At 45.7% G+C, this 12,345-nt stretch overlaps 1 protein-coding gene across 2 annotated transcripts; it reads right to left on the bottom strand.

The window, feature by feature from the left end:
• Positions 1–1,587: 1,587 nt before the first annotated feature.
• Positions 1,588–12,249, bottom strand: Hasp (Hig-anchoring scaffold protein). 2 transcript variants are annotated; one of them, XM_017138799.3, is made up of 16 exons: positions 12,019–12,249; positions 11,315–11,614; positions 11,007–11,186; positions 10,728–10,919; positions 10,491–10,667; positions 9,724–9,906; positions 8,262–9,064; positions 8,002–8,209; positions 6,001–6,998; positions 5,360–5,467; positions 4,987–5,297; positions 4,780–4,925; positions 4,595–4,709; positions 4,414–4,532; positions 4,191–4,350; positions 1,588–2,780 (listed from the first exon to the last, which is right to left on the bottom strand). In XM_017138799.3, exons 1-16 carry the CDS (start codon positions 12,068–12,070, stop codon positions 1,826–1,828), a joined length of 5,007 nt encoding a protein of 1,668 aa, XP_016994288.2. In that variant the 5' UTR covers positions 12,071–12,249; the 3' UTR covers positions 1,588–1,825. The 2 variants fall into 2 exon arrangements, with proteins under 2 accessions (XP_016994288.2, XP_016994289.1); XM_017138800.3 differs by lacking the exons at positions 1,588–2,780; positions 4,191–4,350; positions 4,414–4,532; ... (6 more) ...; positions 8,262–9,064; positions 9,724–9,906 and adding an exon at positions 10,025–10,434.
• Positions 12,250–12,345: the final 96 nt, after the last annotated feature.

Below are 12,345 nucleotides of genomic sequence, written 5' to 3' on the forward strand. Positions count from 1 at the left end.
TAATATGTTCTAAGGCCCCTTTGACCATATTGTAATATGTTCTAAGGCCCCTTTGACCATATTGTAATATGTTCTAAGGCCCCTTTGACCATATTGTAATATGTTCTAAGGCCCCTTTGACCATATTGTAATATGTTCTAAGGCGCCCTTTGACCATATTGTAATATGTTCTAAGGCCCCTTTGACCATATTGTAATATGTTCTAAGGCGCCCTTTGACCATATTGTAATATGTTCTAAGGCGCCCTTTGACCATATTGTAATATGTTCTAAGGCCCCTTTGACCATATTGTAATATGTTCTAAGGCCCCTTTGACCATATTGTAATATGTTCTAAGGCCCCTTTTGACCATATTGTAATATGTTCTAAGGCCCCTTTGACCATATTGTAATATGTTCTAAGGCCCCCTTTGACCATATTGTAATATGTTCTAAGGCCCCTTTGACCATATTGTAATATGTTCTAAGGCCCCTTTGACCATATTGTAATATGTTCTAAGGCCCCTTTGACCATATTGTAATATGTTCTAAGGCGCCCTTTGACCATATTGTAATATGTTCTAAGGCCCCTTTGACCATATTGTAATATCTTCTAAGGCCCCTTTGACCATATTGTAATATGTTCTAAGGCCCCTTTGACCATATTGTAATATGTTCTAAGGCGCCCTTTGACCATATTGTAATATGTTCTAAGGCCCCTTTGACCATATTGTAATATCTTCTAAGGCCCCTTTGACCATATTGTAATATGTTCTAAGGCCCCTTTGACCATATTGTAATATGTTCTAAGGCGCCCTTTGACCATATTGTAATATGTTCTAAGGCCCCTTTGACCATATTGTAATATGTTCTAAGGCGCCCTTTGACCATATTGTAATATGTTCTAAGGCCCCTTTGACCATATTGTAATATGTTCTAAGGCGCCCTTTGACCATATTGTAATATGTTCTAAGGCCCCTTTGACCATATTGTAATATCTTCTAAGGCCCCTTTGACCATATTGTAATATGTTCTAAGGCCCCTTTGACCATATTGTAATATGTTCTAAGGCGCCCTTTGACCATATTGTAATATGTTCTAAGGCCCCTTTGACCATATTGTAATATGTTCTAGGGCCCCTTTGACCATATTGTAATATGTTCTAGGGTCCCTTTGACCATATTGTAATATGTTCTAGGGCCCCTTTGACCATATTGTAATATGTTCTAAGGCGCCCTTTGACCATATTGTAATATGTTCTAAGGCGCCCTTTGACCATATTGTAATATGTTCTAAGGCCCCTTTGACCATATTGTAATATGTTCTAAGGCCCCTTTGACCAAATTGTAATATGTTCTAAGGCCCCTTTGACCATATTGTAATATGTTCTAAGGCCCCTTTGACCATATTGTAATATGTTCTAAGGCCCCTTTGACCATATTGGAATATGTTCTAAAAAAATGTTCTAAATGCTCCAATTATAAAATGCCCCAATATTAAAATGTTCCAATTGTAAAATGCTCTAGTTGCCAATGCTCCAATGATGGCATTCATGAAATGAGCACATTGCAAATGAGGAACCCAAATTTTGAGTAAAAAACCTCTTAGGTTATTTTTTATTCGACGAACATTTATTAATAGTAAAATGATGGCCTTGCGATACAGTACAGGGCTACAGTTACGTTACAGTTACAATTGAATCGCAAGAATGTCGTTATTAGTTAGTAAACGCGTGACTGTGCGCCTGGAATGTGCATTAGTTAGTAGGTAATATGTATTAGTATCACTCTGGTGCAACGCATATCCTTGCGGTCGATCGATGTTTCGAGGTTTCGACCCGATCCGCCCTAGCCCATGGTGGTGGCCAGGTGCTTGTTGGAGCCAACGGATCCGGATCCCCCGCCTCCTCCGGCCGGACCGTCGTTGGTCACGCACGTCGGGATGGCGCTGGACCACTTGCCGTTCTTGAGGCACTTGAGAACCTTGGAGCCGCGCAGATCCAATCCGGCATCGCAGGTGAAGGTGATGCTCTCGCCGATGGCGTAGTAGAACTTGACGGAGGACATCCGGCCGCTGATGACGGTGCCCGGATAGGAGCAGGCCTGAACGCATTTCGGCAGGCCCCCCGACCAGCGCCCATTGTCCTGGCAGGCGATGATCGGCTGGCCCTGCATCATGTACTCCGGGTTGCAATTGAACTGGATTACATCGCCAGCCCGATAAGGAGCTGGCCCTTGAGCATAACCGTTCTGCGGGGCTCCCGGATTTAGGCATTGAACCTCCACACAGCTCGGAATTGGGGCGCTCCACTCGCCCGTCGGGTTGCAGATTGCCTCCGACGGACCGCGGAGCCCGTAGCCAGAGGCGCACGAGAAGGCCGCTCGACCGCCCACCTCGCGCGACAGCACAGAGACCCGCGGCGAGCTGGCATTGCTGCCCACGCCCAGCGGTATGTCGCCGCACTCGACGCTCTCGCAAACCGGCAGCGGTGCGCTCCAGTTGCCACTCGGCAGGCAGAAGAGCTCCGAGGCGCCAATCAAGGAGTTCCCATTCGCGCAGGACAGCAACGCCCGCGTGCTCAGCTTAGTATCGTTGGTGTTCACGATCAGGCCACGCCGCATCGGAATCTCCGGGCAGTTGATCGCGCGCACCACCACCTCCACGGCGTGCTCGTGGCGGGCGGGCGTCATGCAGGAGTAGAACCCGGAGTCGTCACTCGCCGCGTCCACGATGCTCAGGCGGTACTCCAGCGTCGAGTCGCGACCCTCGTCCGCCTCGGTCACCCAGCCCTCCGTGTAGTTCCTGCAAGGCACGGGATTTCGTTAGATGGGTTTGTTCATAAAGAGTGGGATATCCTAAAGGTGTTTTTTCTAAACCATATCCAACGAATTCTTTAGATCATGTGCTGTTAATAAATATCTTTCCTACACAGAGAAAGTTATGCAGCGTTTTAGGTGCCGTTTTCATATAAAAACGTTTTAAAAATAAAAATGAAAACGTTTTAATAATGCAAAAAAAAAAAAATTTTTTTTATGTTTAACCCCTTTATTTTGCGCCTAAAACTTTTAATAATTATACCCGTTACTCGTAGAGTAAAAGGGTATATTGTATTCGTGCAAAAGTATGTAACAGGTAGAAGGAAGCGTTTCCGACCCCATAAAGTATATATATTCTTGATCAGGATCACTAGCCGAGTCGATCTAGCCATGTCCGTCTGTCCGTCTGTCCGTCTGTCTGTCTGTCTGTCTGTCCGTCTGTCCGTATGAACGCTGAGATCTCGGAAACTATAAAAGCTAGAAGATTGGCATTTTGCATGCAGATTCTGGGAGTTCCTACGCAGCGCAAGTTTATTTCAAAAAGGTGCCACGCCCCCTCTAACGCCCACTAGCCCTCTCTATCGCCCACAGTTTTGAAGCTATTATGAAAATAGTAACTGATATGTATTTGTTTCGTCAATACATATCGATTGGCCAAGTAAAAGTTTGCCACGCCCACTCTAACGCCCGCAAAACCCATTTAACGCTTAAACCTGTCTAGCGCCTACATTTCCGCCTTTCATGGCCAGTAGTACCAATATCTTGGGGTAGATGGCTCAATTCAATATACAATAGCGCCATCTATTCAGATGGTTAATTTGAACTTTTTGTCCTTTTTTTCTGTGGTCACACTAATTCACAATATGTTATTGCAAATTTTAAATTATTTGAAAAGGGCGCGCATTTTGTCTCTTTTTGCTCGTATTCGTTTTTCACAAGTGCATTCACCTGCGCTAGAGAGAGACGGAAGATGTGCTAGGCAGAATTGAAAGTTTTAGAAGGCCTCCACGTGGAGTTCCCTGGGTAAAAAACGGGAGCTAATTCCAGCTTCGAAAAACAAAAAAGGAGGCATATTTCTATTAAGTTGTTTAGCTGAGTAACGGGTATCTAATAGTCGAGGCACTCGATTATAGCGTTCTCTCTTGTTTTCTCTGTGTGGTATCATAATAAAATTTCAAATATATCATAAATCATCTGTTTTTAACTAAAACCCTAATAAGTTAAAAAATTAGTTGGTCCTATATTACTTAAAAATATCTTTAAACCTATAAATGAAAACGCGATATATCTTAATTTAACCTTGAAAAAATAGATTTGAAACATACCCCTTGCTGGAATTAATTAGTCAGTAAAATAAAGATGAAAAACCTTATAGCAAACCCAACCCGATACCCACTTGTGCGTATGACTGACGTTCCACTTGGGATTTCCAAAGCGCCTCATCCACAGGCACTCCATGTGCAGCGTGGTCCCGGGATAAACGATCAGCTTGCCATCGTTGCTCTGGGCGATGGGTCCGTTTTGGTGTCGGAACAGGATGGTCGGAGCCTTCTCCACTGGATAATTTCAGGATAGGTGAGAATAAGTAAATCCTACTCGGATTGCTGGAGGATACCCACTTGCATAGTCGTTCTCTTGGTTCAAGCCAGAGCACACGGGCTTGGTGTTGGTCCATTCCGAGTGGATGCAGGTCCTCTCGTGACTGCCCGTCATTGAAAACTTTCCAATGTCCATGCACCTAAGATAGTGTATTATCTTTAATATTTAAAAAGTTATTAGGTGGATTTATTCACAGCTCACCTAGATATGATTGTGGCTCCTGGGGGAAAGTCCACAACATCTTCTCGGATCTCCAGGTCGTTATAAAAACTAACCACATTAGCTTCGTTGTTCCTGAACACACACGTTCCGTTTTCTAAGCAAGTATTATATGAAATATTTAGCTGTTTTTGTATATAACTTAAGAAAGAACTCCCAAAACTCACCGCAATTGTAGGATCGTCCTATCCACAGTCCATTGTCGCAGATAATGCGCCACGTCTGCCGATCCCCAGCCGCATTTGGGATGCAGTTAAAGAAGATCTCCGTGCCGCTTTCGTAGGCGCCATCAAGCTCTGGATGCTCGGCATTCCTTCGGTGATTAGATCCCTAATAAGACCGCAAGGCTAGCAAAAACCAAACCCATAACTTACTTGTAGACCAAGGCGCCATCCGTAAGCATGGGTGGTCCGCACATCTTCATGTCGTCGTGCTCATCGGTGCCATTGTCAGGATGATCATGATCGTTGTCCAGTTCGTTGTGCTCCACCTTGGGATGCGGAGTGGGCGTGGCATGCTCCAGTTCCTCACGTGATTTCCTCAGTCCCGACTCACAAGGAATACTGGGTGGTGTGAGGATGCCCTTGTGACAGGACATCTCTATGGGATTGGCGTTTGTGGAGAGTTCACAGCGTACGCTTACACTGCCTCCATGTCCAATCGTTAGTCCTGCTCGATAGCCTCCCTTAAAAATGAAGATAACTTGAATTTCTAATTGAGTAGCGTTGGTGAGTGATAGATCCTTACATCGTAGATGACTCCTGGAATATTGGGCAGCGTACATGGTACCGATGTGCACTCGGAGAAGGCGTTTACCGACCAGGATCCATGGGCACAACGCAGCTGAGCCGAACCCTAGAATATTAATTGTAATTGCGGAAAAATAATAATCTAGCAATCGGTTTAAAATAACAATATTTTAAAAGAATTGAGTTTAGCCTGAAATAAAATATTTCTAAATATTTCATTAAACTATTTCCATTTATATAAGTCTAAATAATAGAGAACGCTATAGTCGGTTGCCCCGAGATATAAAACTTTGATCGGGCATAACTTTCTAACGAATGGTCCGATTGGAACAATTTCTTCTACATTTCGATAGGTATTGATAAACACCCTAAAACGGCACTTTAACTTTTCCAAAATCTTTAAATTTTTTGGCGCCAGACATCTTTTAAAAACGTTTAAGGCGATTGTGGGCGCTAGAGGGGACGTGGCCCACGGCTGAAATAAACTTGCGCTGCATAGGAACCCCAAGAATATGTGTGGGTAATCCCAACTTTCTAGCTTTTATAGTTTCCGAGATCTCAGCGTTTACAGACAGACGGACAGCCAGATGGAATATACAGAATTAACTAATTATTTTCTAAAAGTTAGGGCTTTTCCACCTGAATATTGAACCCATCCTCGCACTCCAGGGTGATGAACTCATTCGACTGGATCTCCTCGTAGCTGGAGAGCGGGGTGAGCGAGGGCTTGTCGCTCAGCTGCTTCGTGTGGGGCTCCACCTTGTAGTACTGGCCGTGCTCCACGGCGGGCACCAAACAAGGAGCGGACACGCACTTGGGCATCTCCGGCTTCCAGATCCCTCGGATGCAGCGTGCCGTGGCATTTTCCCCCTTGATGTTCAGCTTGAATCCGGCATTGCACTCCAGATGCAGCATGATGCCCACGGCATTTCTGCCCGGAACCTTGCCCGGACGCACTGTGGTCACATTGGCGAAGGAGTCCCAGTCGAGATCCTCGCAGGGTCCTCGCAGCCGCTTTCCGCCGCCACCACCCTTTCCGCCGCCCTCTCCGCCATCGCTGATGTCCACCTCCGCATCCGTGAGCGTTGCCCCCGAAGGAGGTGGTGCCTGTCCAATGCTGGAGCTGGAGCTCCTCTTGCGCCTCCGTCGGACTATCTGAGATTTCAATTGATCCATGTACGATCTGGTGGCATTGAAGTGGAAACTCCGCGATGCCACCGGTGGCGATCCATTGGATAGCAACTCCTCTTTGGGACTGCGGTTTGAGTGAGCCACCTGATTCCGCGATGCCTGGTTGATGTTGGGCAGGGCAACGACTCCTCCTCCTCCTCCCAGATAATTGTTCCCGTTCTCAAACTCCCTAAAGTTGGACTTGCCACGCATCGACACCTGACCGCCGTCGTGGTAGGGGACATTGAGGTTGTTTCCCACTCTGCCCACTGCGTCCTGCGCGTGAAGCTTCTGGTAGATCCGATCACGACCCAGCATCTTCCGGACGTACCGCTGATAACGCTCTCGGAGCTTTTCGTAGTACTTGGAGAAGGCCAGATCACCATCCGTGGGATAGGGCTGAGGATTCGATTGGGGACTGGCATTGCGCTTTACTCGTTGAACCGGTGCCTGGTCGGAATTGGTAACTAGAAGGTATAGTTTTTAAAATATAACATAAGTAAAGAACGAAATAGATCCTACACACAAAAAAAACGTGTCACCATCGATATGACCATGTAAATTTCATTTCATGCAAAACCCAGATCGTTCTTACATGAAATACCCTTGACCAGGCTAAAGGGAGTGCGAACGCTGTGTCGGGTTGGTGTCCCGACTAATAATCGTAACTCAGCTAAAGGGAGTGCGAGGGAGATAGATATATAATTTTTGATTGCGTATAACTTTTTAATGAATGGTCCGATTTGAAAAATGTCTTCTACATTTCGATAGGTATAAATATACACAACAAAATTGCATTTATACTTCTCGGAAATCTTTAAAGATGTGGGCGCAGGACCCATTTTAAAATCGTTAGTGGCCGATTGTGGGCGTTATAATAAACTTGCTCTGCGTAGGAAGCCAAAGAATATGTGTGGGAAATCTCAACCTTCAAGCTTTTGTAGTTTCTGAGATCTCAGCGTTCATACAGACGGACAGACAGACAGACAGACAGACAGACGGACAGACGGACATGGCTAGATCGACTCGGCTAGTGACCCTGATCAAGAATATATATACTTTATGGGGTCGGAAACGCTTCCTTCTAGCTGTTACATACTTTTGCACGAATCTAGTATACCCTTTTACTCTACGAGTAACGAGTATAAAAGGATCTACGTTCCATATCGATTTTTTTGGTGTATTTAAGGCTATGACGAAGGACGTTTTAAGCTACCCGCTTTCAAGTAAGGAACGAAATAGATCCTACACAAAGAATCATGTCACCGTAAAATCGATATGACCATGTACATTTCAGGTCATGCAAAACGCAGTTTGCTTTTACATGAAAAGGCCTTATCAACCAGGTCAAATTTACCTGGCCCCATATCAAATTAAAATTGATCTTAAACATTGTAAAATCGATCTATGTTTCATATAAATTTCTTTTTGGGTGTACTAAGGGCTATGATCAAGGTCCTTTTTAACTACCTGCATTGATATACTTCTGATTCTCCACCAGTTGCCTCTGAAGCTCCCGCTGCCTTCGCAGGAGATAAATAGATCGCAGCTGGCGGATCTCCAGGGAGCGACGTCTGCGGCGATTCCAACGGAGACGAGGATGCTGCCCCAGGAGGCACTGCGGCAGATCCAGGGGACGCCACTTGCCACCCACACACGTGGCACCCGGAGGACCAACCTAAAAAAAACACTAAATGATCAGATGCTTTATAAGGTTTCCATTGGCGTACCTCCAAGACATAACCCTTGTCGCAATCGTACATGATCTGCTTGTTGTTCACGATCTTCTTCACATAGGGTCGATAGTCGTAGAGGCCCATGTTGCCAACTAGCAGAACCTTGCCATTTGGAATGTAGCCGGGAAAGGAGCAGAAGACCTCGTCGCACTTGGGCGTCTCCCCGGTCCAGTTGCCAAAGGAGCAGGTGAGCACATAGTCATGCGGATCCGTGACGTCCTTGCCCTCGGGACTGACCAGCTTGAAGCCGTCCTTGCACTTGAACCGCGCCTTCATGCCGTGCTCCGTCTTGGGAGCCATCACCATGCCGTGCTTGGGTGGCCTGGGCATGCTCTTGCACCTGGCGGGCACACAGCGTGGAATGATGCTCCAGGTGCCGTTGTTGCACGTGGGCGGACTGAGCAGCGATACCGGAAACTCATAGTTCTCATCGCACTTGACCTCCAGGGCTGTTCCATGCTTCACCTTCTCCACGCCGCCCATCGCAATGCTTTGCGTTTGAATCGGAGACTGTGTCGTGGTCGTCGGCGGATGGACAATCGTCGTACCGTTCTCATCTGTCGTAATCTCAATTGGGTAGACATTGCCCTGCGAAATGGTGGGCACCACACAGGGCGCCAGGCACTCGGGCAGGGCGTTCCGCCACCTTCCGTCGATCTGGCAGACACTCGATCCCAGTCCATTGATCATCATCTCCGGCTGGCAGCGGAAAATGATGCTGGCCCCCAGTCCAGTGCCCGCCTCGATGTTCTCGATCCAGCCGTTGTACAGCACGCCGGGATGTCCACAGTTGATCTCTGTTAAAGGGTTGAAATATTATAAGTACAGTCAGCACGAAAATTATTCTATAGGCGATTTAACTGCACTTTTACCACACTTATATTTACTATTTTTATTGAAAATAGAAAAGTCCGAAAAATAACCTTATTATAATACTATTCTTTACATAATTCATTAAATACACATTTTATAATATATGGAATTTCTATGGAATATTTTATTTCTCTACCGTTAAAACAACATTAAAATTTATCTTAATGGAACTTATTTTCCACTCCCAAAAAAAAACCGATATGAAACGTAGATTGCTTTTACATTATGTAATATCAATTTTAGATTCATATGCGGCCAGGTAAAGTTGATATGCTTCAAAAGAGTATTTCATGTAAAAACGATATGCGTATTGCACAACCAGAAATTTACATGCACATATCGATTTTACGGTGACATGAATTTTTTGTGTGCACTGCACATATATAATTATAATTCTAGTATTATTATCTATCATTTAAAGGGGGTATTTAAATAAATTTATCTTAAGAAGTGGTTGCCAGCAGAAACAGCTTTTCTCAGCTACCGCTCTGCCAACACACACACACATTATACACATTGACCAAAATTACTGATCTAAAGTTAAGAAAGAAGGAACCATTCAAAGGGAATCCCAACCACTTACCCTTGCAGGTGGGCAATGTGCCGCTCCACTTTCGATCCGCTCCGCAGCGACTGGAACTCTCGCCCATGAGGGTGTAGCCGTAGCGGCACTCGTAGCTGACCACCGAGTTGTAGGCCAGCGTGGTGTAGGTGGCCTTGCCGTTCTTGGGATTCTCCGGAGTGGGACACACCACCGAGGTGACCACTGTGCGGATGAGTGGGAGAAGCCATGGATTAGCAGTGAATGGAGAGGGGATTAGGGTACGCTAAAAGTTACCACAAATCTTTGAAAGCCGCTGGCGATCGATCCACCAAATAAAACAACTTTGATTTCGATTTGATTAAATTTCTTCTTTTTCTTTTTTGTTTTGCTCAAGATTTGCGGTAACTTTTATTTATTCATTCAATTCAACATTAATAGGCCAACAACAACAACAAGGTATTGCATAAATTTTCGAACAATCTGTTTTGTAACGCTAGATCAAATCAGAGATAGAGAGAGAATGTGTGTGGTTAACAGGATCGGAGAACTCCGACTGGAGAATCCGAGCCCTGACCAAAGTACACAGTACACTTAATACATAGTTTCGGATACGGATATTGGTATCGGTAATTGGTAATTGGTATTGGGATCTGTGCCATTTGCCAGCTCCAAGGAGTCGGAAACGAAACTCAAAGGGTCGCCTCGCCTAGGACAACGACGCTTGGGTGGTGGTTACATTTGCGCTATCCGCTTTAAAGGTCAGAGGTCGGTTACAAGCTCTACAGGCGTCTCTATGCAATACTCACAGACACAGGTGGGCAGCTCCTTGGGCGTCCAGGATCCGTCCGACTGGCAATATCGCTCATGTTTGCCCACCAACTCGTATCCGGTTCCGCAATTGTAGGTGATCTTGCATCCGTACGTGTAGCACTCGCCGGCATGCCATCCGTAAGCCGGATCCGGTGGCTGGCCACAGGATCTAGCTGAAATCATCAAAAAGGTTCTATTATAATGGAATACCCATCTCGAACAGAAGCACCTACGTTCGCACTGAATATCCGGTCCATACCAACTGGCCAGGTTATCGATGGCCAGGCACTTGGCCCTGGGGAATCCATTGGTCACATAACCGGTGTGACAATGATACTGCACCGTGGAGTCCAGGTCGAAGGTTTCCTGTTCCGGCAGAGCCGAATTTCGGGCATGCTCGATCTGCGGCGGCTTCAGGCAGTAAACTAAAAGGAATTTTATATATTTTTTTATTTTTTTTATTTATTTTTTTTATTTTATTTTTATTTTTATTTTTATTTTTTTTTACTCACTGTTCTGCTTGCAGGCTGGCTCAGCTCCGGCCCAATTGCCATCCGCCTGGCAAAGACGACTCTGCAGACCCACCACATGGTAGCCATGGGGACAGGCGTAGGATGCACGTGCTCCAAAGTGGCGTCCGGCCACTGTGACCTGACCCAAACTGGGCTGTGCCAGCTCCGGGCATTCGCGATCTGATACGAAATGATATTAGAAAGGTATGAATTGGCATAATTTAAATTATAATAATCCTTTCAACACCTATTACCTTATTATTATTTGAAAAAATGGTAAATAAATGAAATATAAGACTAGAACTCACCCGGTTTAATACAGGAATTGCCGCAGACGCCATCGCACAAGCACTTCTTCTTCTTGCTCTTGCAATCCTCGTCAGAGGAGCACTTCCTCAAGCACTTCTGGCCCAGCAGGGTAGCCTGCTCCTCATCCCGTGGACACTCGGTGGATGGCGAATTGCGGGGATTCTTGTAGACCCGTCCATCGTCATCCGATTCCAGGGAGTCGTCATCCTCCTCCCAGTCATCGTCATCATCATCCTGCTGCGGAATCTCCGAGGTCGTCTGGATGCTGGTGCTCATCGTGCTGGTTGGCACCGAAATCACTGCAAGAACACACAGCTGTTAGTCATCAGGGTGGGGGGAAAATAAGCCCCATTTGCAACCCCACAAACAATACGTATTCCACCCCTTATCGAGCCTTCTGTTTTGGTTTCCCGCATTCGCGTTTGTTTTGCTCCGCCTCGCATGCGGGCAAAAACATTGACCTATTTCCCCCGTTTGCCTGGTCCAGATGTCTGATTCAGATGCCTCGGTCCCAGACTCTTTTGGCGACTGCGCACTGGAGGCCAGCTTATATAATCAAAATCCAGCAGCATATACATTTTTCTTCTTGGCAGATTTCGAGGATGCCCAAATTTTTAGAAACCGTTATTAGCTTATCCTGTTTATCACTTGGTAAGGGGTAGACTCCTGAATGTTCTCTCTACATTAGGGCTTATGTATTGACCTTTGTAGACCAGAATGGAGGTCACCAGACACTGCAGCAGCAGACGATTCATTTTGATTCTATGTGTCCTCAGTGGGTTTTCCTCTTTTTGATTTATCTCTTTTCGCCGTATCGGCTTTGGCTTTATAGCATTTTAGCTTTGAAATTTGGAAAATTCCTCTGCTTTGCCAATTTATTGGTAACTTTTCCAACAACTTCGGCGCCTCGAAACTTGTCACTTTGAGGCAAAGAAACGAAATGCAGCCACGCCAGCTGCTTTCTCCCCTTTTTGGCTCTGGCCTTTTGACAGATCAAGTTCCAGAGAAGCACCCAATTTGACAGCTCTCG

This window comes from Drosophila takahashii, chromosome 2L, assembly GCF_030179915.1.
Source record: "Drosophila takahashii strain IR98-3 E-12201 chromosome 2L, DtakHiC1v2, whole genome shotgun sequence".
NCBI classification, from domain to species: Eukaryota; Metazoa; Arthropoda; class Insecta; order Diptera; family Drosophilidae; genus Drosophila; species Drosophila takahashii.

Bases quoted from the DNA above. Each gene is read 5' to 3' on its own strand.
- Hasp (XM_017138799.3), bottom strand. From the start codon at position 12,070: ATGAATCGTCTGCTGCTGCAGTGTCTGGTGACCTCCATTCTGGTCTAC. The intron at 11,187-11,314 runs GTGAGTTCTAGT...ATTTCGTATCAG, and splicing joins CAATTCCTGTATTAAACCGG to ATCGCGAATGCCCGGAGCTG. The intron at 4,533-4,594 runs GTGAGCTGTGAA...ACACTATCTTAG, and splicing joins GGAGCCACAATCATATCTAG to GTGCATGGACATTGGAAAGT.